This window comes from Malassezia globosa, assembly GCF_000181695.2.
Source record: "Malassezia globosa CBS 7966 chromosome Unknown mgl_sf_6.1, whole genome shotgun sequence".
NCBI lineage: Eukaryota > Fungi > Basidiomycota > Malasseziomycetes > Malasseziales > Malasseziaceae > Malassezia > Malassezia globosa.
In genome coordinates this window covers 469,127-491,195 of record NW_001849866.1, presented here as the reverse complement: position 1 = coordinate 491,195, position 22,069 = coordinate 469,127, and the positions used below count along the sequence as shown (strand labels likewise).

The window sequence follows — 22,069 nt, the reverse complement described above, 5'->3', positions numbered from 1 at the left end:
AAAGCTAAGCACAGAGTTTAAGAACTGTGTCACGGCTGAATCAAAACCGTGTCACAACACGATTGTTCTCTTTTTCTTTCACCATGTCTGTCACGCGCCAAAAGAACGCGTGTTGCCTCCACGGCCAAGGATCGCGCTCGCACGAGCCCATCACGTGCGATTGTCAATGGCAGAGAGCACACTAGTTTTTGTCTCCAATTTTTGACGCGCCTGGCATTACCTGCTGACGACGACGGTTCGGGGCTACAAGAGTTACGAAGCTTGCGTCATGGCGAGTGGCAGGCCGAACAAGCTGGCGTTCTTGTCTATGCAGGCGCCAGCTGGCTACGTGGCTGGTTTGGGACGTGGGGCGAGTGGCTTCACGACGCGCTCCGACATTGGACCTGCACGTGAAGGGCCCTCGGCAGAAACGGTGGCGGCGGCGCGCGCACGACGAGGGGAAGATGAGGGAGAAGACGATGATGATCCCGAAAGATTTCAGGACCCAGAAGAAGAAACAGGTCTGTTCGCCACGGCCGTGTACGAAAAAGACGATGAAGAAGCTGATCGAATTTGGGACAGCGTCGACAGACACATGGACGAGCGAAGACGAAAGCAACGCGAAATACGTGAAGCAGTCGAGCGCGAGGCCATACGGCAGTCACAGCCAAAAATCCAGGCGCAATTTGCTGATTTGAAGCGGAACTTGGCGAGTGTAAGCGAGTCTGAGTGGGCGAGTTTGCCAGAGCCAGGCAACATGACGGGCAAACGACGCAAGGCTGCATCGCTCCGTGAGAGCCGCGATAATCGCACCTATGCTATGCCTGATAGCATGCTAGCCTCTGCCCGAGATCGAAATCAGATTCAAAACACAGCTGCCGATGTAGATGGAACTGTGAGCTCACTTACGGAGATTGGTGAGGCACGAAATAAGGTGTTTTCCCACCAGCTCGACCAAGTATCGACACAAAGCCAGATGGCATCATCGGGCACATCTTCGACCATCGATCCGACGGGCTACCTAACAGAGCTGTCAAGCGTGCATGTCAAGTCGGACGTTGAGATTGGTGATATCAAAAAGGCTCGGAGCCTGCTTGACTCAGTCATCAAGACCAACCCGAAGCATGCACCTGGCTGGATTGCAGCGGCACGCCTCGAAGAGGTCGCTGGCAAGATGACGATGGCACGCAAAGTCATCGCGCAGGGTTGTGAGCTGTGTCCTCGCAGCGAAGATGTGTGGCTCGAAAGTGCTCGGCTCAATTCACGAGACAACGCAAAAATGGTCCTCGCTCGTGCAATCCAGTTCCAGAGCCAGTCCGTTGCTATCTGGCTGCGTGCGATGTCGCTTGAGACGGATCTCGAGAGCAAGAAACGCGTGGTCCGGAAGGCTCTGGAACACATTCCACACTCCGTCAAGCTCTGGAAAGAGTTGGTCAACTTGGAGGAAAGGCCTGAGGATGCACGCGTGCTGCTGGCTGGCGCCGTCGAAGCCGTGCCCATGAGTGTAGAGCTATGGCTAGCTCTTGCGCGTCTGTCATCGCCGAGCGATGCCAAGAGTGTACTGAATCGCGCACGCCGCACCATTCCGACGTCGCATGAGATTTGGATCGCGGCTGCGCGCCTGCTTGAAGAGAGTGGCGAGGCGGCTGAGCGCATTGACAAGACGATGAAGGCAGCAGTGGCATCGCTTCACAAGGCCGGTGCACTCCTTAGTCGTGATCAGTGGCTGCGTGAGGCTGAGCAAGTCGATAAAGAGGGTAGCCCGTTGACGTGCGCTGCCATTGTACGCGCGACCATGCATTTGGACATCGATGACGAAGATCGGCAGCGCGTGTGGACGGAAGACGCAGATACATGCTTGGAGCATGGACGCATTGCCACGGCGCGTGCGATCCTGAGCTGTGCCCTAGACGAGTTTCCAGATGTACTTGATATCTGGCAGCAAGCAGCTCGACTTGAGCGCATGCACGGCACGCATGAGCTGTTCACAGCGCTGCTGGAACGGGGTGTTGAACAATGTCCTCAGGCCGAGTCTCTCTGGCTCTTGTACGCGGATGACCGTCGGCGTGCTGGCGATGTGTCAGGAGCACGTACGATTCTTGCGCGTGCGTTCGATGCGAACCTCGGCTCAGAGTCGATTTCACTTGCTGCTGCGACACTTGAATCGGATCTGGGCGATATGCATGCAGCTGCCAAGCTGCTGATGCGAGCGCGTGAAGAAGTGCGGACAGAACGCGTCTGGATCACCAGTGTCCAAGTGGCATGGCGGCAGGGAGCCTACGACGATGCGCTGACGCTTGCCAAGAATGCCCTTGAGCGTTTCCCAGCACTGGAGGCCGTATACACGATGCAAGCACGTCTGTATGAAACGAAAGGCGATCTCGGAGCTGCACGCGAGGCTCTAGCTGCTGGACGGCGCGCGTGCCCAACGTCGATCATGCTGTGGCTACTAAGCAGTCGGCTCGAGGAAAGAACAGGAGCCCTGATCCGTGCGCGAGCCCTTTTAGAAAAGGGACGCCAGGCACACCCAACGAGCGATGAGCTGTGGGCCGAATCAGCCGCAGTGGAGCTGCGCGCTAATAGTGCAGCACAGGCCAAGACACTACTGAGTCGTGGACTGCAGGCGTGTCCGTCGAGTGGGCGCTTGCTAAGTGCAGCCATTTGGCTCGAGCCACGACCAGCGCGCAAAAGCCGGGCAGCCGATGCTTTGCGAAGGTCGGCAGACAGTCCGTATGTCATATGCACGGTAGCGCGCCTATTCTGGGACGAGGGTCGGTATACACAGGCACGCGATTGGTTCACCAAGACCGTACAAGCAGCGCGGACATGGGGCGATGGATGGGCATGGTGGTATGCGTTTGAGGGAACGCAGCCGGATGGCGATGCACAACGGCGTCAGCTGCTCGACAAGATTGAACTGGCAGAGCCGAAAGAGGGCGACGTTTGGACACATCTACGAGAGAAGCCAGAATTCGCTGCGTGCTCCTTGCGAACTTTATTGCCAGTGGCGGCTGATGAGGTTATAAAGCAAGAGAGCGACTGAATGGATTAGGCTGCATTTTCTAGATGGTCTGGCAGTTCAGACTATGTGTCTGTGTATTTGAGATTGATGGTACTTCACATTCAAAACCAGTTAAATACATGCTCTCATCTCATTTCTACATATATTCCATTCCTTTTGCACCGGGATGGTCGTACACTTGTATCAATTACACTCAATCTATGATAATAACCGACCGTCTCACTAACGTCCAGGTGAACTTGTCGAGCCATGCATCACGAGGTCTTTGTGTCTTCGCTCGAGGTTTTTTTGGATTTCTTCGACGAGCGGGGCTTCATGCTCACAAGCCATGCCTCATGACCACGCCGGAAGCGAGGGTGTGCAAAGCTGGAATGTGCGCCATATAGCTCCATCGCCGTATTAAACGGCGGAGGTGCACCAAACCAATTTGAACCGCTTGTCCGTGCTGCGACAGCGCGCATCTCGGCAGCATCCAAAAGCCGAGAAGAGGACACGCGCTGGAATCCATACAAGTTAAGCTGACGTATAAACGAGGCGTTATTACCGTGCTTGAACAACCTGGGCAGCACCTCCGCAGCAAACTCTGCGGCCACTTCTGGCTCGCTATTGATAATGATGGCATCGCCAGCTTCATTCCAGCGGATATACTTGCCGTACAGGTCGGGGTTGATCATGAGGTGCCATAACTTTGAGATGAATGCCGAGCAATGGGCAGCGCCACCCAACCGGTCACGAATAGCTGCAACGCCATCGCTTTCATCATGGAACGGAACGCGCATACATCGCTTCTCGTCTTCTTGTGATGCGGGTGCCATTGACAGCCGATCAAGAGCAGCTGCTGCCAATTGCACTTGAGCAGGGGACGTGTCATCTGGCGATCGAGGCGCGGATGGAAATGGAAACGCATGCTGTTTTGTTGGTAATGATCGCGTCATGCGGTGTTTGATGGCCATGTCCGATATGAGAAAGTTTAGTTGATGTCATGTCTGCTTCATCGTCCGTATCATCATCTTGGACGCCACGACCAGTGATCTCGTCATCGGTCTCGTCATCGTCATACATCGCATACGCTGCAGCTTGGGAACTCACAGCGGGCAACGAAGAGCTGGGCTGTGCCTTCATGAGCGGACGCGTGTACATCGACCAGGGGTGCATGCGTGCCGAACGCGCACTTGACGACGGCGTCATACTGATCGCGTATGACTGGCCCAGCGTACCCATAGACCCCGGGGATCGCGATGGGACATTGTACGGCACGCGCCGAGAGCTTGTCGACGGCGTATGCACAAGTGATCCACTCTCAATGCCTCGCAAAGACGATCGCTTGGCTGACGGGGAACGTCCGTACGAATCAGGCATAGATCGGGCAAGACTGTGGTCAAGACTCGGCACGGCGTCGTCGTTTTCTAGAAGTGGGACAAGTCCAGGGCTTATGAAAGCATCCTCAACCCCCAGTGCATAGGTTTGTGCCGCTCGTCTCTGCCGGTAATCACTGTTCCCGGACACCGCAAATACGTCGTCAACAGACATGTCGGCGTCGTAAGAAGAGGATGGGTCGGACACATGCTGACGCTCTGCGGACAATTGGAATGATGACGACACACTGCCGATGCCGTACGAACGTGTGTTTGAGTATGAGAGTGGTGTGTACCGAGGGAACTCGGCTCTGTATGCTGGTGTATATAGAAGTGGACTCTTCCGTGATGCAAACAGAGACCCATCGCGCAGACCCGGCATCTTAGCACCTAGTCCCACATCGTCTGGCGGCGTCGGCAGCTCCACTGGGGAGTGGGATTGGTTTTTCTCCATGGGAGGAGCTGGGTTGCCTGGTATGGGTAACGGCTTCTGTGTCGACGTGCTCATAGCAATGGATGTACAAGCTTGAGCTCGGCAAGAAGAAACGAATGACGCCTTCTTGCTCGAAGAAGACTTATGGATCGGGTCCCACAATCCCTCGGCTGCCCACAATGAATCGCCTCTCGCACGCGCACCACCTATGTGTCTCCCCATAGGCCCCCCGGTTGGCGCGTGTGAAAAGATGAGTGTGTATCTGCATTCTCTGATTGGTTCACTTCGTGCACGGACTCGTGATTTTTTTCCTCTTCGGGCAGGCGCACGGCCTATCTAAATGTTTAGTTTGCCACACATGCACAAAAACGCGCCCGTGGCCCACGCGCGAAGTGACCTTGTCGAGTCACTGGAGAGGCATAGCCCCCCATATGCACGTCATGCACGTCATCATGACCTCCCACAAACGAAGAAATAGTACTCTTGTTCTCAACTGATCCATTGGTCCCCTTTCGACAAGCTTATGACACATACAATCACCCTGCGGATGTAATCCCTAACAGGCATCCCACGTGCCCTCCACGATAAGTCCGATCCGTACCGTATGTCGGCGTGAGTGAAAAATCGCGCTCAACTCCTCTGACAACGATGCTAAACTACAGAAAGAGAATATTTCTATAGACATTAATCGGCTTTAGCTTGGTATCGGTTGTACAATGTCTGTATGCACAATGCCGTGTGTACAAAAATGTACGTATCGATAGCACGTTATGAAGTGAAAAGCAGCCTATTCGTGCATTCGGAATGGCGCACAGCCAGAGCTGGCCCCTCTATGCGGACTTGATCAAGCCAGTTTAACATCCTGCTGTAGAGAAACGCATACACAGAATTGGAGCGGGTAGCAAAATGAAAAAAAAAAACCTTGTCCGCGATATCATTCAAACTAGTCGGTCTCCTGCTGGCAGTACAGCTGGAGGCACCGACGGCACGCTACTTGGCTCCTCAAACAAAGAGGCTTCCGACGCTTTTGACCGCCCATCTGTTGCAGCCTTCTCCTTCGCATTCGCCTCAACGAGAGGCAAGCCCGCCGCCTTCCAGCGCGCAATGTAATCGAGGACTTTGTCGCGCACCTCTTCCATTGTAGAGCTCTTTCCAAATGCATCGATGAACTTGCCTTCAGGGTCCATCAAGTAGAAGAAGATCGAATGATCCACAAGATAGTCACTCGTTGGATCAGCCCCTGGAGGTGTGCTGAAATAGACACGGTACGACTTGCATGCCTGCTTGATAGCGTCATATGTTCCGGTGAGCCCGATCATACGAGGATGGAAGTCGGCAATGTATTCGGCCACATAAGGCACACGATCCCGAGCGGGATCACACGTTATAAACACAGGATTGATGACAGTTCCATGTGTCTTGGCCACCTCGTTCACGACAGAGGACATTTTGTCAAGCTCCTCTGGACAAATATCCGGGCAGTTTGTAAAGCCAAAGTATATAAGACTGAAGCTGCCAAGCAGGTCCTTATCTGTGAATGGATGGCCTGTCGAAGAGACAAGGCTAAAGGGACCACCGATCCGTGGTCGTCCAATGACTTGGTCCTCTTGTTTTTTCTTCTTGGACTCAGCCAACTTGGCTTTTTCGTGCTGGAAGTAATAGTAAAGTGCAAAGCCTGTGGCAAGAAAGAGCGCAGCAGCAGGCATATTGAATGGCTGTTGTCAATAATACTTTTGGTACGTACACTCGTACTAGTTTGTTGTGACACATAGGCTTCTGGTCGCTTCGGAGGCTCTGATGGATGTGGCTGCTCAGGATGGCTACTACGCCTGCTATTGGTCGGCGTACAGAGTCCACGTACAGAGCGTGGGCTTGTACGAGACAAGAAAGTGTAAGTTTCTTTCGGAACAAGCGCTCGAAATAATCCTTGGCGCTGGCCCACAAGTGTTCGACCCAGCATAGGAATTGGATACATCATGAGATCAACCGATATTCTTAGGATGGTCCCAAAATGTGTCATTGCCCTCAGGAACCAAACGATTCAGGGTTTTCCTGTTTCGGCCGAGCTCACTGTTATACCAATACCTGTCTTGCTACTTCACTGGCTGCAGCCATGAGCCGCCGAGTAAATCGTAGGCAGCAACGGCAGCAGGATGAGCTGGATGAGCTGCAGGCTCTTTCAGAAAGTCAAGGTGAACCACAGTTGGAGAAAAAGGATTCACCTAGTACAAAAATGACGTCATCTTTCTCTGCGCTCGAACTCGACGAGCCAGAAGAACCAGCAGTTGACTACGAAAATGCAGACATCAAAGCGACTTCATCGTTGGGCGATATACCTTCCAACAACTCGAAGAAGACAAACAAATCTAAAAAAAAGAAAAAGAAAGGCCCAAAAGCACAGGAGCTGGCGTCTACGAATGTCGACGACATGTCACTCGAGCAAATGTCAGCGCTCCTCGCAACTGCGCCGAAACAGCCAAAGAAAACGTCACTTGCACGCGATGATGGCAAAAATCATGACGCAGTCACTTCCACAGATGACCCTTCCTTTGCATCCAAAACGCCATTCTCCGTTCTTCGTACGCAATTGTGCCTTGATGCATCCCACATGGATCCGGCAAATGAGCTGCGACGTCAGTTCGGTGCAGCGGCCATCAAGGCGTCGGAGCGAGAAAAGGGTGGCGGTTTGCCATCTCGAGCTGGCTCACGTAGTCGAGAGAATCGCGGAGCGAATCTAAATTCGAATATGCGCGTGCGCACAGTCCTTTGCACGCCCAAGCCGACATGGCCAGACTTGAATCGCTCGTTTGTCGGTATGTCGATGACCACAGATGATATGCCTGGCGGAGCACGCGTATGCAACTGGGTACATAGCCGTGCTTACAAACAGGCACAATTCCAGTTTGCACAAGCTGTCAGCTCATACGATACCCAGTCTCTCGTGGCGCTCATGCGTGTATTTCCTTGGCATGTCGATACGCTGCTGCAGTTATCTGCTGTGTCGCGGTACCAGGGTGATCTGGGACAAGCCGGTGACTTTTTGGACCGCGCTTTGTTTGCCATGGAGCGTTCAGCAGTGCCGACGTTTGTGTCCGGTCTGACATCGAGCTCTGGTCCTCCGATGTGCGACTTTCAGCGTGCGGAAAACCGCGCTTTCTGGCTTGCTGTTCACCGCAATATCGACTTATTTGGCCGCCGCGGAACATGGCGAACGTCGCTTGAATGGTGCAAATTACTTTTTGCACTGGACATGACAGATCCGCACGGCATCTTGCTCTGGATCGACTTTCTTGCTATCAAAAGTCGTCAGCTAGATTGGTTCTTGGCCTTCATTGATGCACTAGATGCGTATCGAAATGCCAATAAGGTCGCCGTTGAAACGCCCTCCTCGTCGTCTCTTGACAAGCTCAAAAGTGCGGCCCACGATACCACGCATGGATCCCTCGACTGGAGTGTGGGCCTGTCATTTGCTCGCGCCTTGGCACTGCGCGGCACCAAAGCTCCATCAAGCGATGCTGCATTGTCGCTTGCGATCGTACGGCATCCACGTGCAGCCATTCTTTTGGCAGACAAACTGGATGTGAGCGTCCCCGCTGAGGTAGTGCGTGCTTATCCCATCCGTGGCGCCTACAGCTCGTCAGACCCAGCATTTGACGAGCTCCTGTCGCATATTTATGTACACCGCTCATTGAATCTGTGGAAAGAGGCAGCGAATCTCAATTGGTTCCGAGCACGCGCGGCAGAGACCTGGCCTGTTCTGATGGACCTATCCAAAACGACCGGACCTGCGATACAAAAGTTTGCCCAGGCAGACGGCACGATCCGTATGGGTGTGTACCGCCATATCGTTGTAGCGGATGTGCCCGAGGCATTGCACCAACAGCTGGTGCGATATCTTCCACCGGATGTGAGGAACCCACCCGGCGGCATGGACACATTTGATCCATTACCGCCCCAGAATGGCACGCGCTTCGATGAGTCGTACTTTGGCGTTATCCCTGGTGTGACACAGCGTGCATCACATACAGGATTGTGGGAATTGCTGCAGCGACTGCAGAATCTGGGCGTTCATGATGTGGCACAGCTTTTGGAACATGTGGATGATCGCACACGCGACCTGCTTCTTCAAGTCATGGATCCAGCCTTGGCAGGTGGCGTGCGGCCTAGCGAGGATGATGACGTCGAGAGCCATGATGACGAGGCCGAAGCTGCTGGAGAGACTAATACATATAATGACCGTGCTACGGAAGGAGGCGAAGACAATGACCATGGACATGAGCTGGACCACCAGCATGTATCGGCGGAATCGCATACGACCGCCCATTCACAGTCAGAGCCGAGTCTATTACAACGTGCATGGAATGCCCTGTGGGGCGCATAATCTACGCAGCTATACATGAGCCCATAAAGAAAGCCTTCTGTGGACCACACTCCTCATTCGTGCAGCCAGGGCACCGGAGAGACAATTGGTGGCTCGCCTTGCCCTGAGCCCAGGGACGTGTGCCGCGCGAGTCAGAAGAGAGATGTTCACTGACCATGTCAGCTAAGGCGCGCAAAAACACGGGTTCATCATTCAGAGAAGGGGCGCGGACCAATTGAACACCCGCTTCTTTCGCATCTTCCTGCAGTTCAATGTCTAGCTCATACAGCGTCTCGATGTGATCGCTCGTGAATGCCACAGGCACCACAATAGCATGCTTATGACCCTGTTTAGCCCAGCCTTGCAGAGTTTCGGCTGTTTGAGGACCAAGCCACGCCGCTGGACCTACCTTGCTTTGCCAAGTGACACGGTACGGGTTTGACCAACCAAGCTTTTGCATCACATTCGCAACTGTTGCAGCGACTTCAGGCGGATAAGGATCGCCACGTCCAGAGACGACCTGCATCGGAAGCGAGTGTGCACTGAACATGATAGGCGCCTTGTGTGCGACGTCCGGCGGTAACGTTGAAACTGCCTCGAGAATGCGATTCACGATCGCCTGGGCGAGCCCATCATGTGTTGGCCACCGGTCGATGACGGACCATTCGATTTGTCCACCTGGCGAATGACGTGCCTTCCGGCGTTGAATCTCTCGGTACAATTCATTCAGGCTGCTGCCTGTCGTGCTGCATGAGTATTGCGGGTACTGTGAGAATGCAACGGCACGCTTCACTCCGTCAGCTTCTAGCTCATCCATACACTCATCTGTAAGCGGCGACGCATAGCGGAATGCCACGTATGCTTTGTGGGGCGCGGTAGCTGGACTCAGTTCATCCAGCATACGCGACATAGCCTCGCCTTGTGTGCGTGTCCACCGGAGAATTGGCGAGCCACCGCCGATTGTCGCATATTGATCGCGGACTTTGGGCGTCCGACGGCGGGCAATCATAGGAGCGAGTCGCGATTGCAAAGGCAAACGCATCAGATCACGGTCCAAGAAGAGGCGCGTGAGAAATGGCTGGACTTCATCGAGAGTGGACGGCCCACCCATGTTCATCATGACTACAGCTGTAGGCGCGCGTCTACACGAACGCGACGTTGAAAATGCTCTTACACCTTGCCGACAAAAATACATCGTGGAAGCTGCTCGCTGCTACGTTACGGCAAGGAGTAGACGTAGTGGATTGAATGTTGAGCTGGGAAGGCCCATCCACCACGCTCCTCACCTGCTGGTCAGCGCCCAAATCTGCCAACCAGTCACGCCCATAGGCTAGGCTCTTCAAATTGCAAATATTTCGCTTCTGATTCGTCATCATACAGACGGTTGAGTCATTATGCGACAGGTCCTCCGCACACCAAGCGTAGTACGTGCGCTAGGACATGCATAAGTCCCCTTACCTTACTTCCCCCGCCCTTTCTCCATCTTCCACTCGAGCGTGGTTGACTGCAGTCGCTTGATCATGGTGATCATGTCCACGTGAATGTGTATCACGTGAAAAACACGTTGCTGAGTCATGACCCACTCTGTTTCTTTCTCAACCGATCCAACATCGTTAGTATTTCTCAGGAGTGACGTACGTCCTTCTTCCGACGTTCCCTGGCAGTATTGCACGCCCGCTGAGCAAGGCTGCTAGCGCTACTTTTGAATGGCTTCGACGCCCGAGGAACAGCTTGTTAAGGCTGTGGAGATAGCATCCAATGCGGCGGCGGTATCAGACGCAGATCTCGTCGCCCAGGCACTCGCGTTCCTTGAGCAGCTGAAGCAGGTTACGCACGAGAGCTGGAGCGTCGGCTGGACTATCTGGACTGCACGCACGGAAGACGGAAGTGCACCTAAGTATGAGCATGCGCCACGTCTTTTTGGCCTCAATCTCGTCGACGAGTTTCTCGACAAACAGTATGTGTTGAGCATTCTAGACGCCTGCCTCTTGAGCGGCGAGCGAATGAGCGAGACGGTGCGCTAATACATTCACAGCATTCATTCAGTGTCTGAAGCAGTCAATGCTTTAGCATTTCTGCAGGAAAGCGCTCTGGCATACCTGCAGAGCGAATTTGTTCACGGTCACGGCGAGCAGGGCATTGTGTTTATGAAAAACAAGCTTGCGCAAACGTTGTCTCTGCTTATGGTTCAAACATACAGTCTTTCCTCATCGTACTCATTTCTCTCTGCTGCTCTATCTCTTTGCACAACGCATCCCTCGGCTGATACTGACTCAGGACTCAATGTCATGGCGACAGATCTAATGATGCGTGTGTTGCATGACTTGTCGCTGAGCCTTGGTTCAGATGCTACACTGCGCTCCGTTCGTGGAAAAGACCGTCTTCAACGGGATGCACTCGTTCGGGACGAAATCCGCACACACCATGCTGCAAGCATGGCCGAGCTCATGTGGCGTGTGATTCAGGACTCGTTGCGTACGTTGCAGATCCCCGATGCTGGTGGCACGACGACCGCTTCTTCACCGCAACAGCTGACAGCTGGCAATGCTGGTCCCTTGGCCTCCGTGGCGATGGCTGTCGTCGGCGACTATGCCTCTTGGATTGATATTTCGCTTGTCGTGACAATCGACACGGTGCAAATATTGTACAATGCGCTCGATGCACAGCACATGCCACTCCGCTATGCCACAGCTGATACATTGTGTGAGATTGTGTCGAAAGGCATGAAGCCGGCAGACAAGCTGGGGCTTATCGAATGCCTTCGCCTCGACACAGTGCTTACACAGCTGGAATTGTCAACACGTGGACAGGGCGAAGCACAAACAGAGCTGCGAGAGCACCTGGCGCGTCTTGTAAATGCCTTGTGTACAGAGCTCTGCAAGATCGCTGAGGATACCACCGGTGCCCAGGCTGATACACGCGACGCCGCGCATACTAAGCTGCTCGTCTTTCTTCAGCCAGCACTCTCGTTCCTGGCAGATGAATACGATGAGCCGGCTGAGCAGGTCTTGCCATGCCTGCATCTCGTGCTGAGTCTGTACAAGAAGACGAAGCGGCAAAACGAGAACATGGGCCTGCCCTCACTCAGTGCGCCAACATTGGAATTCGTGACTCAGCTTATCGCATTGGCACTACAGAAACTCAAGTTCGATGCAGACATTGATTGGCAGGATTCGTCCCTTGTCGGTGGACCTGCTGATGCGGACGCAGACGAGTCGGAAGATGACGACGAACAGCTCGTTCGTTTCTATGAACTGCGGAAGCAGCTGCAAGTGATCCTTGGGGCAATTGCAGCGATTGATGAGCCACTTGTCTCTAACACGATCCAGACACTTGTCGCCAACACACTCGGCTCCGTTGCTTCTCCCACAGAGCTACCCTGGGAACAGGCGGAAGTGTGTTTGTATGCAGCCTTTTCTTGCGGCGAAATTCTTTCGTCTATACGAGGCAACAAAATTGGACTCGGTGCACATTCGTATGTACAAATCCCGTCGGAACCTGGCAAGGCGCCTGCACGCAACGTGCGGCAGTCACTGAGCGTGTACCAGGCGCTGCCACCTAACACACTAGGCGAGATTCTCCAGCTGCTCTTCCGCTCCCGTATCGGGGATCATGCACACCCTGTTGTACAGCTGCAGTATTTTGAATGCGTGGTGCGGTATGCATCGTGTTTCGTCTTATGGTCCGACCTGCTGCCCAATGCTTTGGAAGCATTCTTGGACCAGCGCGGTTTGTGTCAGCCACATTTGGGCATGCGCCGGCGGCTGAATTACTTGTTTTATCGCTTCGTTCGCGACACTCGCACAGCTATACCGTCGGAGATCGTGCCGCGACTGCTCGAGAGCTTGCCGCTTGCTGTGAATGCCGTGCTACCGGAAGTGCCACCAGAGGAAGATGTGCTTGTGAAAGCGACGGAAAAGGCATCGGCATTCGACAGCCAGCTCTACCTGTTCGAGTCATGTGGATTGCTTATGTCGCAACTTGGCCATGTGCCTGAAACGCAAGTGATGCTCTTCAAAGCCATGACCCAGCCCCTGGTTGAGCAGCTGCTACAGGTCGTGCAGGCGTTTGGCGGAGATCCAGACAACTTGCAGCTTGTGCTGCAAGTGCACCACTTGATCCTTGCTTTAAGCACCATCACCAAAGGATTCCCGGATTACGACATGAACCGGCCGACTGAACCTGCATGGATTGAGGAGCTCAAGCCTATCACGGAGCAGATTCTTCTGGCCCTGACGGCACTCAATCGGTTCAGCATTGTGCGTGAAGCAGCTCGTGGTGCGTTCGCACGGATCGTGACGTCCGCAGGTCCTGCCGTCCTGCCATACATACCCACCCTGATTCATGCACTTGTGCATCAAGTGACAGAAGCCGAGCTTGTAGACTTGCTCAACTTCTTTGGGCTCATCACGCACAAGTACAAGGACAATGTTCGCAGTGTGATGGATGATGTGTTTGGCGTGCTTGTCACGCGCATCTTTTCGTTCCTGAACCAGGGGATCCAAGGAACCGATGATATGGTGCGCCGCTCTGATACCGAGCGCGCGTACTTTGGCCTCGTACACGCGCTCCTGTCTGCCGGGTTGGACGATGTGCTTGTGTCAGAAAAGAACCAGGGACAACTTGAGTCAGTACTGCAGAGCCACGTGTACTATGCGAGTCATGGCGAGCCAGTCACTCAGCGCGCTGCTATCAGTGCACTTGCCTGGCTTGTGCAGCTGTGGGCGCGTCCGAGCGAGAAGGCGATTCCTGGGTTCGAGCAGTTCGTGTACGATGCCATCCTGCCGTTGGTGTTCCAAGTGCCTACCAAGCCCTCGTTCGATCAGTCGGACGCACAGGCCCAGCTCGTTCTTTCAGAGTTGGCTGGCTTGCTCAAATCGCTACACACCGCTCGCGGCGACGAATTTCTTCATTATCTCTCCTCTATATACCTGCCGGGTGTGCAGTGCCCGCCTGAGCTTGCAGTGGAGCTCACCAAAAATATCCAATCTCTGGATGTCAAGCCGCTCAAACGCTACCTGGACACGTTCATTGCTCAGTCTCGAGGCGGTGCGTAAGTCGCTTCCTTCCCACTTTGCCACGAAAATGTAGAAGACAGAAAGTAGTCGGATGAGCCGAGGAACTCTGGTTGCCGAGATCGGACTATGTTCAGATAATACAAGGTGCCTGTCTGTCAAGCAAACTAGACGTGAATAGTGACAAACAGCCCAACGAACAGACAGATCGCCATTCCACCACATTCGTCCATCAACATCTCTAGGAGACAATCAGCATGGAAGCTCGTCGCTCATCAGCGGGGCTCAGCAAGATCGGTGAGCCAAGTGGCGACGCTATGACAGATGTTGACGCTGCAGAGTATGAGTCATAGTCGGCCATACTGGTCGCTTCTTGGAGCTGCGCCATGGGAAGTGTCGGCAGCTCCCACGATCTGAATAACGCTGCATGTCCAGACACTTCGGGTGTCCAGGTCGGAGACATCGGTACATCCACTCGAGAGTGTGTTGTGGCAGCATCGGGTAATCTCGCCGCACACCTAGGACTGGATTCAATCAATACCGGACAGTCAGACTGCATGAGCCAGTCAACATGGCTTTTGTACGGAGATGTCCGCACCTTGGAGCTGTCGCACAGCCGCTTGGATTCTCCATGTTCCAGTTCGTGGTCTAGCCGCGACAGACGTCTCACACAATTCTGGCATAAGCATCTGGACAATTTGGAAAACTGCAGAATATGTCCACACGTACCTGGAGCACTCGATAGCACAGGCGCGCTTGGTTCTCATCCCCACATAGACGCACAACCCATTCGACATGACTGTCACGTTCATCTGTGCCTGTGATGCTTAGGTTCCATGGCATGATATCATTGGACGATGCTTTCCATAGTTCTAGCAATGAATTTTTATGCAACACAATGCTCCCATGAACGGCACTTGGTTCCTTGATGGCATACAAGCGCGTATAAAATTTGAGAGGCGCATCAGAATGGATTAATGCGTATTGCCATCCACCTTGAGCATGAAATCGCTTGACCGACCAAGACGTGGGCCATGAGCGCCAGCTCTTCCATCCATTGTACATGGATTCTGCTGTAGGATTCGAAGCAACGTTGATGAGAGGTTTTTTTCCCTCAAACATCCACACGCACTGCTCACGAATCCAAGCGGCGCTTGTCATCGCCATGAACAGCAACACCCCTTTCCGTGACAGCACACTTCGTTCTATGGTGTCCATTCTGCACTGTCTGTTGGTCGTCCTTTATGCATTTCATTGCGGGTCATCCGCACACACAATGCTCATTGTCCTTGCCCCACACTACAAGCATAGATTTTGTAGTAAATCCGTCTTTGTATAACGAAATTTTGTTTGTACACAAATGAATGCGTTCATGCATGAGTAAGTATGCACGGCTCCACAATAACACATTGGCATAGTCGCACAATCGGCGCACGTGATCACGATAAGGGCGGCATCGATCGCCCCACGCGCGCGCGCGTGTTCTCTGACACAAAGGCGCTGTTTGTCCTGCGTCAGACAGGGTAGGTAGCGCGAGCCCTGTCTATTTGGCCATGTCAGATCCAACCTTGTAGCTAACAATCTTGCTCCAATCAATCTTCTGGCGAGTGATAGGCAGTGTGCGTCGAAGTGCCTTAAAGGCATGCTCGCGCAGCGTGTCAGTGGCGTCGAAGAGTTTTGCTTGGTACACTTGTTCGTGGTGCTCGATGGCCTGAATAACGTCCTTCGCAAGAGATTCCGGCTTCGTCGAGACAAAATCAGGTAATGCCATAGAGTGCTGCGCTTGCAACTGTACATTGCCATTTTCAAAATAGTGTGTTTGGACTTGAATGTCGGCGTGCTTGAATGCCTGCGTCGACACGTCGAACTTGTATGTTGAGCGCCATCGGCCTGTCCAAAAGTTGCGTAAATTGTATTTGTTGCCGACGATGTGCAGTGTCAGTATGCATGGTTGAGACGTGATAGCGGGAGGCGTGTCATTCTCACTCGTGACTTGGGAATCGCAGTTATCGACACGACCTTGCATTTGTTGGACCGGTTGCTCTTGGTTAGCTTCATCCCATAGCTCCAAATTGTTTTCTTTTTCTTTTTGTTTATCCTGCATCGCATTGATTGTGACAGTTTCAGCATTGGCATCGGAGGTCGCTTGAGGCACAAGACGCGGTAAATATGCGCAAGAGACACCCGTATGATAGTGGTTCAATACGTATTTAGACAGCTGCTGATCCACTTCTGCTCGCAGGGTCTCTATGTCACCTGTTGAACGCGGTACAGACGACACTTCGCTAACACTCTCATGGATAGGATCATACGAGAAGGAGCATGAAAGACGAGGATGATAGTACTTATCATCCATTTTTGCAGCATCACACACGATAGCTGAATCTTGCTTTCCTTCATGTTCAATTGTGACGTGCAGGAGTTGCTCATGTGTATATTGCAACAGGATAGACCGAACGCGTTCCATCCATTCTGTGTCTGGGACTGCACCTGCCAGCATGCCCTTGAGGTCACTGACAATATGACTTTGTTGCCCTGGAGGGGACTGAAGAATCAGTTCCAAGCATGCCTGTATTGCATCGTTATTGACACCGGACATGTTCCCGGGATTGAGTCAGATAGTCATGCGCAAAGTCCCACAAATCCCCCCGCAGCGGGAGAGAATGGAGGGCATTTGGGACATATGCTACTTAGAGACAGCCCAAATGGCACGAATGTGGAGAAGAAACTCAACGACCATCTCACGACGAGCGGACGCTGCCTGTCTTCGGACACGATAAGCTCGACACTGACGCCTGGCGATTGTCTTCTTTACACGCCGTTATCATATTTTGAAAGCGCTTGAAAATAATTGCTTGGTCCCGCTATGGATCTAGAGCACCTTTCCCCGTTCACGACAGTGTGGATCGCGGGATCCGTGTGCCTGACATTGCTCGAACACCTAGGCTTTGTCTCTGAGCATCAACTCTTTTTTTCGACTTACTACATATTCAAAAGACACCAGTATTGGCGATTTATTACCACATTCATGTACTTTGGACGGTTTGGGCTCATGTTTGCACTTCGAATGCTCGACCTTGTGCGTTTTGCATATCCCCTTGAGGCGCAAACATTTGGACCGACTCGTCAAGCGCAGTTCGCGTGGCTCCTGCTTTGTGCATCGATTGTGCTTCTTCTTCTCAGCCCGGTCTTGTCAATTCACTACCTGTCTGTTCCCTTGTCGTGGACGATGGTCTATATATGGAGTCGAAAAAACCGCCATATTAGGGTGAGTTTTTTTGGTCTTGTCGTCATGAATGCGCCTTATATGCCCTACTTTGAGCTCCTGTTTACTCTTCTGCAAAAAAGCCAGGAGGTAAAAGACATAGTCCTGGGTCTTTCTCTTGGACATTTGTGTACGTCGATGCCTCTTCTTCACTTTTGCTGACAGATGCACTTTAGACTATTTCTTCGACGAACTATGGCCTCGCGAATATCCAGCTCACGGACACCATTGGCTCGGTCCCCCACAAAGCTGGTACGTGTGCGAGTGTGATCCACGACTATGACACTAACCCCGCATGCAGGGTCGACATGTTCGGGCCGCAACCGAATTCATGACCATGTCTGTACATTTTGATACATTTCCGCCACATTATACATACCCTGCTCGTGTCAACATCCTGCGGTCTATATTTGCCCCCACGAGTCGTTCGCTTGCTTGAGCTCAAACTTCTTTGGCCGCTGGCCCTTCATTAGACAGCTTTGTGTGTTGAAACGGCTTAGTAAGCAGTCAGAAACAAACGCCTGCATGATGCAGTTTCGTACTCACAGACGTTCGCTATACGTGTGAAGGAGTGTTGCTACGTTTGACACTAGCACTTGCATGCCGATACTGAGGCACGCAACGCTCCGACCATGGAGATGGACCAAATTATCATTCTTCTCTTTGGAAGATGTGCAATGTTTTCATTCTTCGCCCTGTCACTCGAAAAAACGCCACAAGATAAAAGCTCGAGCAACACACAGATCTCGAGCGACTCCAGTTCCTTCAAGACACATTGGGCTGAAACACCATGATTCAGTCTATCCTTCAATTGATGGAAATAACAATGACAGTAGCAATGGTAGTGATACCCGTTCCAAGACGAATATACCGACTTCAAATGAATTCCAAGCTCGTAAGGCAAGACTCCGGTGGGGTGCTACAAATGATTCGACTCCAAGGCTCTCTCACGACGATGAGCCAAGCACACGATTCACATTGGATACAGAAAAGTCGGAAGAGCCTATAAAACGTAATACTGATAAGCTGCGCTCAAGTCCATCTTATGTCACAAACTCATCAACTGACAGGCCAACTACAGCCGCAGAGACAACGGGAACAATATCCGGTCGGCCCACATCATTCCTTTACGGCGAAGAAGCACGAAAAGCCCGTCTCGTTCGCCTCGAACAATGTGAGCGTGAAAAAGACATCGGTCATCGCTTTGGTTCCCTACGTGACTCGGATGTCAAGATTGAGCCAGTCGAACCACTTCGTCACATGCATGTGGCAAAGCTTGCCCACGGACTTGACCGAGTCTTGTTCAATTCAGGTGTTCATTGGCTCCGAGATAGCCGTACTGGCATTTACAACTTTGACCCACATTTGCGAGATGTGCTAGACGTCGATTTGTTCGACTATGGCACTTTGCCGCCGTACTTGACATCAAGTCGCGACCCAGAGCTCTTGGAAATCACACGACGACAAAAGAAAAAGTATTGCGGCAGTACCAGTAGTATGACAGGTCTATTAAGCCACTGCTATTTCTTGCTAAGCCGATGGAAGGAGCCTGAACTTATTGGCTTCAGTCCAAGCTTTTGTGAGTTGCCGACCGGTTTCAGTGAAGGTGCGAAGTTGCCTGTTTCGATTACATTACAGCATCAGCCGGGAGGTTTCTATGCTATTGATGCCGATAAGAATTCAGCTGGTGAAGTCGACAACACCAACTACGTTCTGACATCGCTCGGAAAGAGTCTAGAGAAGTTTCTCACATCAACGCCCGACGAGTATGCAAATCACAAACGAGAGAACAGCTGGAGGCGGGACTCTGCCATGCAAGAACCACAAGAAGCGTACCACTATGCGCAGACATCCAAGCTCATGCTCCGATCACAGCTGGACTGTCACGATCCGCGACTACCGAACGGCACATTTGACCTCAAGACGCGAGCTGTGGTTGCGATCCGTAATGATCGAGCCAACTATACGGAAGGGTGCGGGTATCAAATTCGTTTTTCTCATGGTCTTTGGGAGTCTTTTGAACGCGAATACTGGGACATGGTGCGTGCTGCATTCCTTAAATACAATTTCCAAGCGCGCATTGGACATATGGATGGGATTTTCGTTGCCTACCACAATACGGCTCAAATCTTCGGGTTTCAATATATCAGCTTAGAGGAGATGAACCTTCGTCTATTTGGCAGCAATGAAATGGGCAACAAAGCATATCGAATGAGTCTCGGTTTGCTTGAGCAAATTCTCGATACAGCGACTGATTTCATGCCAAACGAGACACTGAGCATCACTATGGAAACACGTCCAGGCGCTTCTTCCATGTGCGTAATTGTTCAGTCAGTTGCATCCTCCGCGATTGTACAGTTCGAGGTGACCATGGACCGCTACCTTAATCAGGCTCTGGTGCGTGGTCCAGTCAATTTCTCGATGTTGAATGGTCCTTTAACCCACGCCCAGCTCGAGGACGTTCGCTGTGGTCGGCTCGAGAATATCGCGAATGTTGACTGGCATGTTCAATACTGCATTACACCGCGAAAAGATCTCTCTGAAGGCAAGGTTCGCGAGAACTTGCAAGAGATCCGTCAACGTCAAAGACTCATGCGCTCGCTTTGTATGCCGAACATTGACTTGCTTAATGCGCGTGAATCGGCCCGGATTGACACGCTTGCCAAGCACCCAGAGGCGCTTGAAAGGTTTTTAAAGGAGCGCGAAAATGGACCCGCGTATGGAATGCCTCTTGCTCCTGGTCAGCGGACGACTCGCCAACTCATACGCAGCAAGGCGCTCATGGACATCCAAGAGCATAGCAGCAACAAGCTACCTACTGCCCCGATCCGATGGATTCGACAACCGGACCCAATGACAGCCCGCTTACGAGAACTTAGTCGAAGTGGCCTTGCAAGGATGCGACAGGAGGCTAAGGCAACAACCAATAAAACTAAGCGCGTTAAAGCAGACGTGGCTAACGATCAAGACCTCACCTCTGCCACAGAGCCATTGACGTAACGACAAGAATACTATTTATCGACATAGATACCAAAGAACAAAAAAAAGTTTCTCATAGAAAGAGAGTCTATTTCAGATGTATGCAGGGAATGGCTCTCTAGTCGCCGCAGATCTGCACCCTCCATAGTCGACCGCTAAATTCCAGACGTACTACACGTACTGACTGTACCATCTTGCAGGACCAACCAAACAATCAATCAAGTCATCGGCTGTGGCGGCAGCGGCTCGTATTTGGATTCAGCCTATTTTGGGAAACATGACTACAAGTGGGCGAACCATGTACAGACACATACCATAGGTCCTAAGAGCTCCTCGAGTTAACGACCACTCATATCAAGAAGAACGCTACTGTGGTTGCATCAGTAAGAACCACACATGCATGGATTACCATGCAAATACATCAAATGCTTAGAAGCGGAGCGCGTGAGGCTTGTCACCCTTCGAGAGAGAGAAAGTGGCAGCGAGGTACTTAGCAAGGAGAGGACCCTCGTTCTTGATGGCAGCAAGGACATCCTTGTCCAGCGCCTTCTGGTCAGCGACCTTGCTTTCAGCAAGCGGCGCCTTGTTGGCTGGGTCAGCAAAGAAAGACGCCTCAGCCTTGACCTTGGCAGCCTTTTCACGGCGGAAGTATGCATCGTTCAACTTGTCGTCCACCTTGATGTTGCTAATGTCGATCTTCGTGCTAGTAGCAATCACATATGCCTGGTTCACACGGCGGATCGGCACACCGTTCAGCTTGAATGGACCCGTCACAAGCAGAAGACCACTCTCAAGCTGTTTCAGGAACACAACACGCTTTCCACGGAAGCGACCAGCGAGGAGGATGAGTACAGTGCCGGGAGTGATGCTTTCACGCAGCTTCGTTGGCTTTGGCGTCTTGCGGTTAACCTTCTTAGCGCGCACATCGTCGGCTGGGTAGAAGCGTGGAGCCTTGTTTGTGGGAAGCACACGCTTGCCCGCGTTCTTAGCGCCGCCGACTGCCTTCTCCTTGGTGGCGACTGGCGCCTCTTCCGCGGCCGGAGCTGGCTTGCGGCCAGCGTGCTTGTAGCCACCCTTCTTCGAGTACAGCTGGCTACGGCCAAGACGACCGACGTACGGGCTAACTGTGCTGTTACGGGCCATGGTACGCTGTAAATGAGTGTTAATACTGACTGATTCACGAACCCAACAACGTCGCACACTATTAACGCGCGCAACACTTTCATGACGTTGCGCAGCCGTCCTTTTGTGCTGCGCGCGCTCTTGTATGCGCGCCATGTACGTACCTTAGCGATAATCCACTAGAGATCGGCCTTGATGGTGAGAGGTAGAAATCGAGCGCTGGTGTCACACTTTCTCACGAGCAGCGTCAGGCGTCCATCGAAGAAGCCCATACCTAGCGCTTAATGCACACCACGTCACGTGAAAAACTTCAAAACTATAAGCAGGCGCTTAGGAACCGAGGGTGAGGGAACGGTCCACCGAGCTCGATGGAGAGCATGGAGCAGCACGTGGCATAATTGTGTATCTCAGTGCCAGACCAAGTGGAGAATCGAAAGAACAACTGGCGACTCCAATCCGTTGTGCTTGTTCGGCCGGATGGTGGCCGACGAGGATTTTCTAATGTGTTAGAGGTCGAGAAGTAGGTGCGGCACAAATCA

At 52.5% G+C, this 22,069-nt stretch overlaps 10 protein-coding genes across 10 annotated transcripts; 5 read left to right on the top strand and 5 right to left on the bottom strand.

Moving 5' to 3' along the window:
- Window positions 1-268: 268 nt before the first annotated feature.
- Window positions 269-3,022, top strand: MGL_2700 (uncharacterized protein; the record flags this gene model as incomplete). Its single annotated transcript, XM_001730266.1, has 1 exon — window positions 269-3,022. One exon carries the CDS (start codon window positions 269-271, stop codon window positions 3,020-3,022), a length of 2,754 nt encoding a protein of 917 aa, XP_001730318.1.
- A 233-nt stretch (window positions 3,023-3,255) lies between these two features.
- MGL_2699 (uncharacterized protein) lies at window positions 3,256-3,936 on the bottom strand (the record flags this gene model as incomplete). The annotated part of the gene is made up of 1 exon (XM_001730265.1): window positions 3,256-3,936. The coding sequence occupies one exon, from the start codon at window positions 3,934-3,936 to the stop codon at window positions 3,256-3,258; it is 681 nt and encodes a 226-aa protein (XP_001730317.1).
- A 1,791-nt stretch (window positions 3,937-5,727) lies between these two features.
- On the bottom strand, window positions 5,728-6,495 carry MGL_2698 (uncharacterized protein; the record flags this gene model as incomplete). Its single annotated transcript, XM_001730264.1, has 1 exon — window positions 5,728-6,495. The coding sequence occupies one exon, from the start codon at window positions 6,493-6,495 to the stop codon at window positions 5,728-5,730; it is 768 nt and encodes a 255-aa protein (XP_001730316.1).
- A 722-nt stretch (window positions 6,496-7,217) lies between these two features.
- On the top strand, window positions 7,218-8,863 carry MGL_2697 (uncharacterized protein; the record flags this gene model as incomplete). Its single annotated transcript, XM_001730263.1, has 2 exons — window positions 7,218-8,767; window positions 8,818-8,863. 2 exons carry the CDS (start codon window positions 7,218-7,220, stop codon window positions 8,861-8,863), a joined length of 1,596 nt encoding a protein of 531 aa, XP_001730315.1.
- A 308-nt stretch (window positions 8,864-9,171) lies between these two features.
- MGL_2696 (uncharacterized protein) lies at window positions 9,172-10,269 on the bottom strand (the record flags this gene model as incomplete). Its single annotated transcript, XM_001730262.1, has 1 exon — window positions 9,172-10,269. One exon carries the CDS (start codon window positions 10,267-10,269, stop codon window positions 9,172-9,174), a length of 1,098 nt encoding a protein of 365 aa, XP_001730314.1.
- Window positions 10,270-11,296: 1,027 nt separating this feature from the next.
- On the top strand, window positions 11,297-14,206 carry MGL_2695 (uncharacterized protein; the record flags this gene model as incomplete). The annotated part of the gene is made up of 1 exon (XM_001730261.1): window positions 11,297-14,206. The coding sequence occupies one exon, from the start codon at window positions 11,297-11,299 to the stop codon at window positions 14,204-14,206; it is 2,910 nt and encodes a 969-aa protein (XP_001730313.1).
- Window positions 14,207-15,707: 1,501 nt separating this feature from the next.
- Window positions 15,708-16,763, bottom strand: MGL_2694 (uncharacterized protein; the record flags this gene model as incomplete). Its single annotated transcript, XM_001730260.1, has 1 exon — window positions 15,708-16,763. One exon carries the CDS (start codon window positions 16,761-16,763, stop codon window positions 15,708-15,710), a length of 1,056 nt encoding a protein of 351 aa, XP_001730312.1.
- Window positions 16,764-17,192: 429 nt separating this feature from the next.
- MGL_2693 (uncharacterized protein) lies at window positions 17,193-17,764 on the top strand (the record flags this gene model as incomplete). Its single annotated transcript, XM_001730259.1, has 3 exons — window positions 17,193-17,559; window positions 17,606-17,681; window positions 17,731-17,764. 3 exons carry the CDS (start codon window positions 17,193-17,195, stop codon window positions 17,762-17,764), a joined length of 477 nt encoding a protein of 158 aa, XP_001730311.1.
- Window positions 17,765-18,029: 265 nt separating this feature from the next.
- MGL_2692 (uncharacterized protein) lies at window positions 18,030-20,429 on the top strand (the record flags this gene model as incomplete). The annotated part of the gene is made up of 1 exon (XM_001730258.1): window positions 18,030-20,429. One exon carries the CDS (start codon window positions 18,030-18,032, stop codon window positions 20,427-20,429), a length of 2,400 nt encoding a protein of 799 aa, XP_001730310.1.
- A 408-nt stretch (window positions 20,430-20,837) lies between these two features.
- On the bottom strand, window positions 20,838-21,551 carry MGL_2691 (uncharacterized protein; the record flags this gene model as incomplete). The annotated part of the gene is made up of 1 exon (XM_001730257.1): window positions 20,838-21,551. One exon carries the CDS (start codon window positions 21,549-21,551, stop codon window positions 20,838-20,840), a length of 714 nt encoding a protein of 237 aa, XP_001730309.1.
- Between the last annotated feature and the right edge of the window lie 518 nt (window positions 21,552-22,069).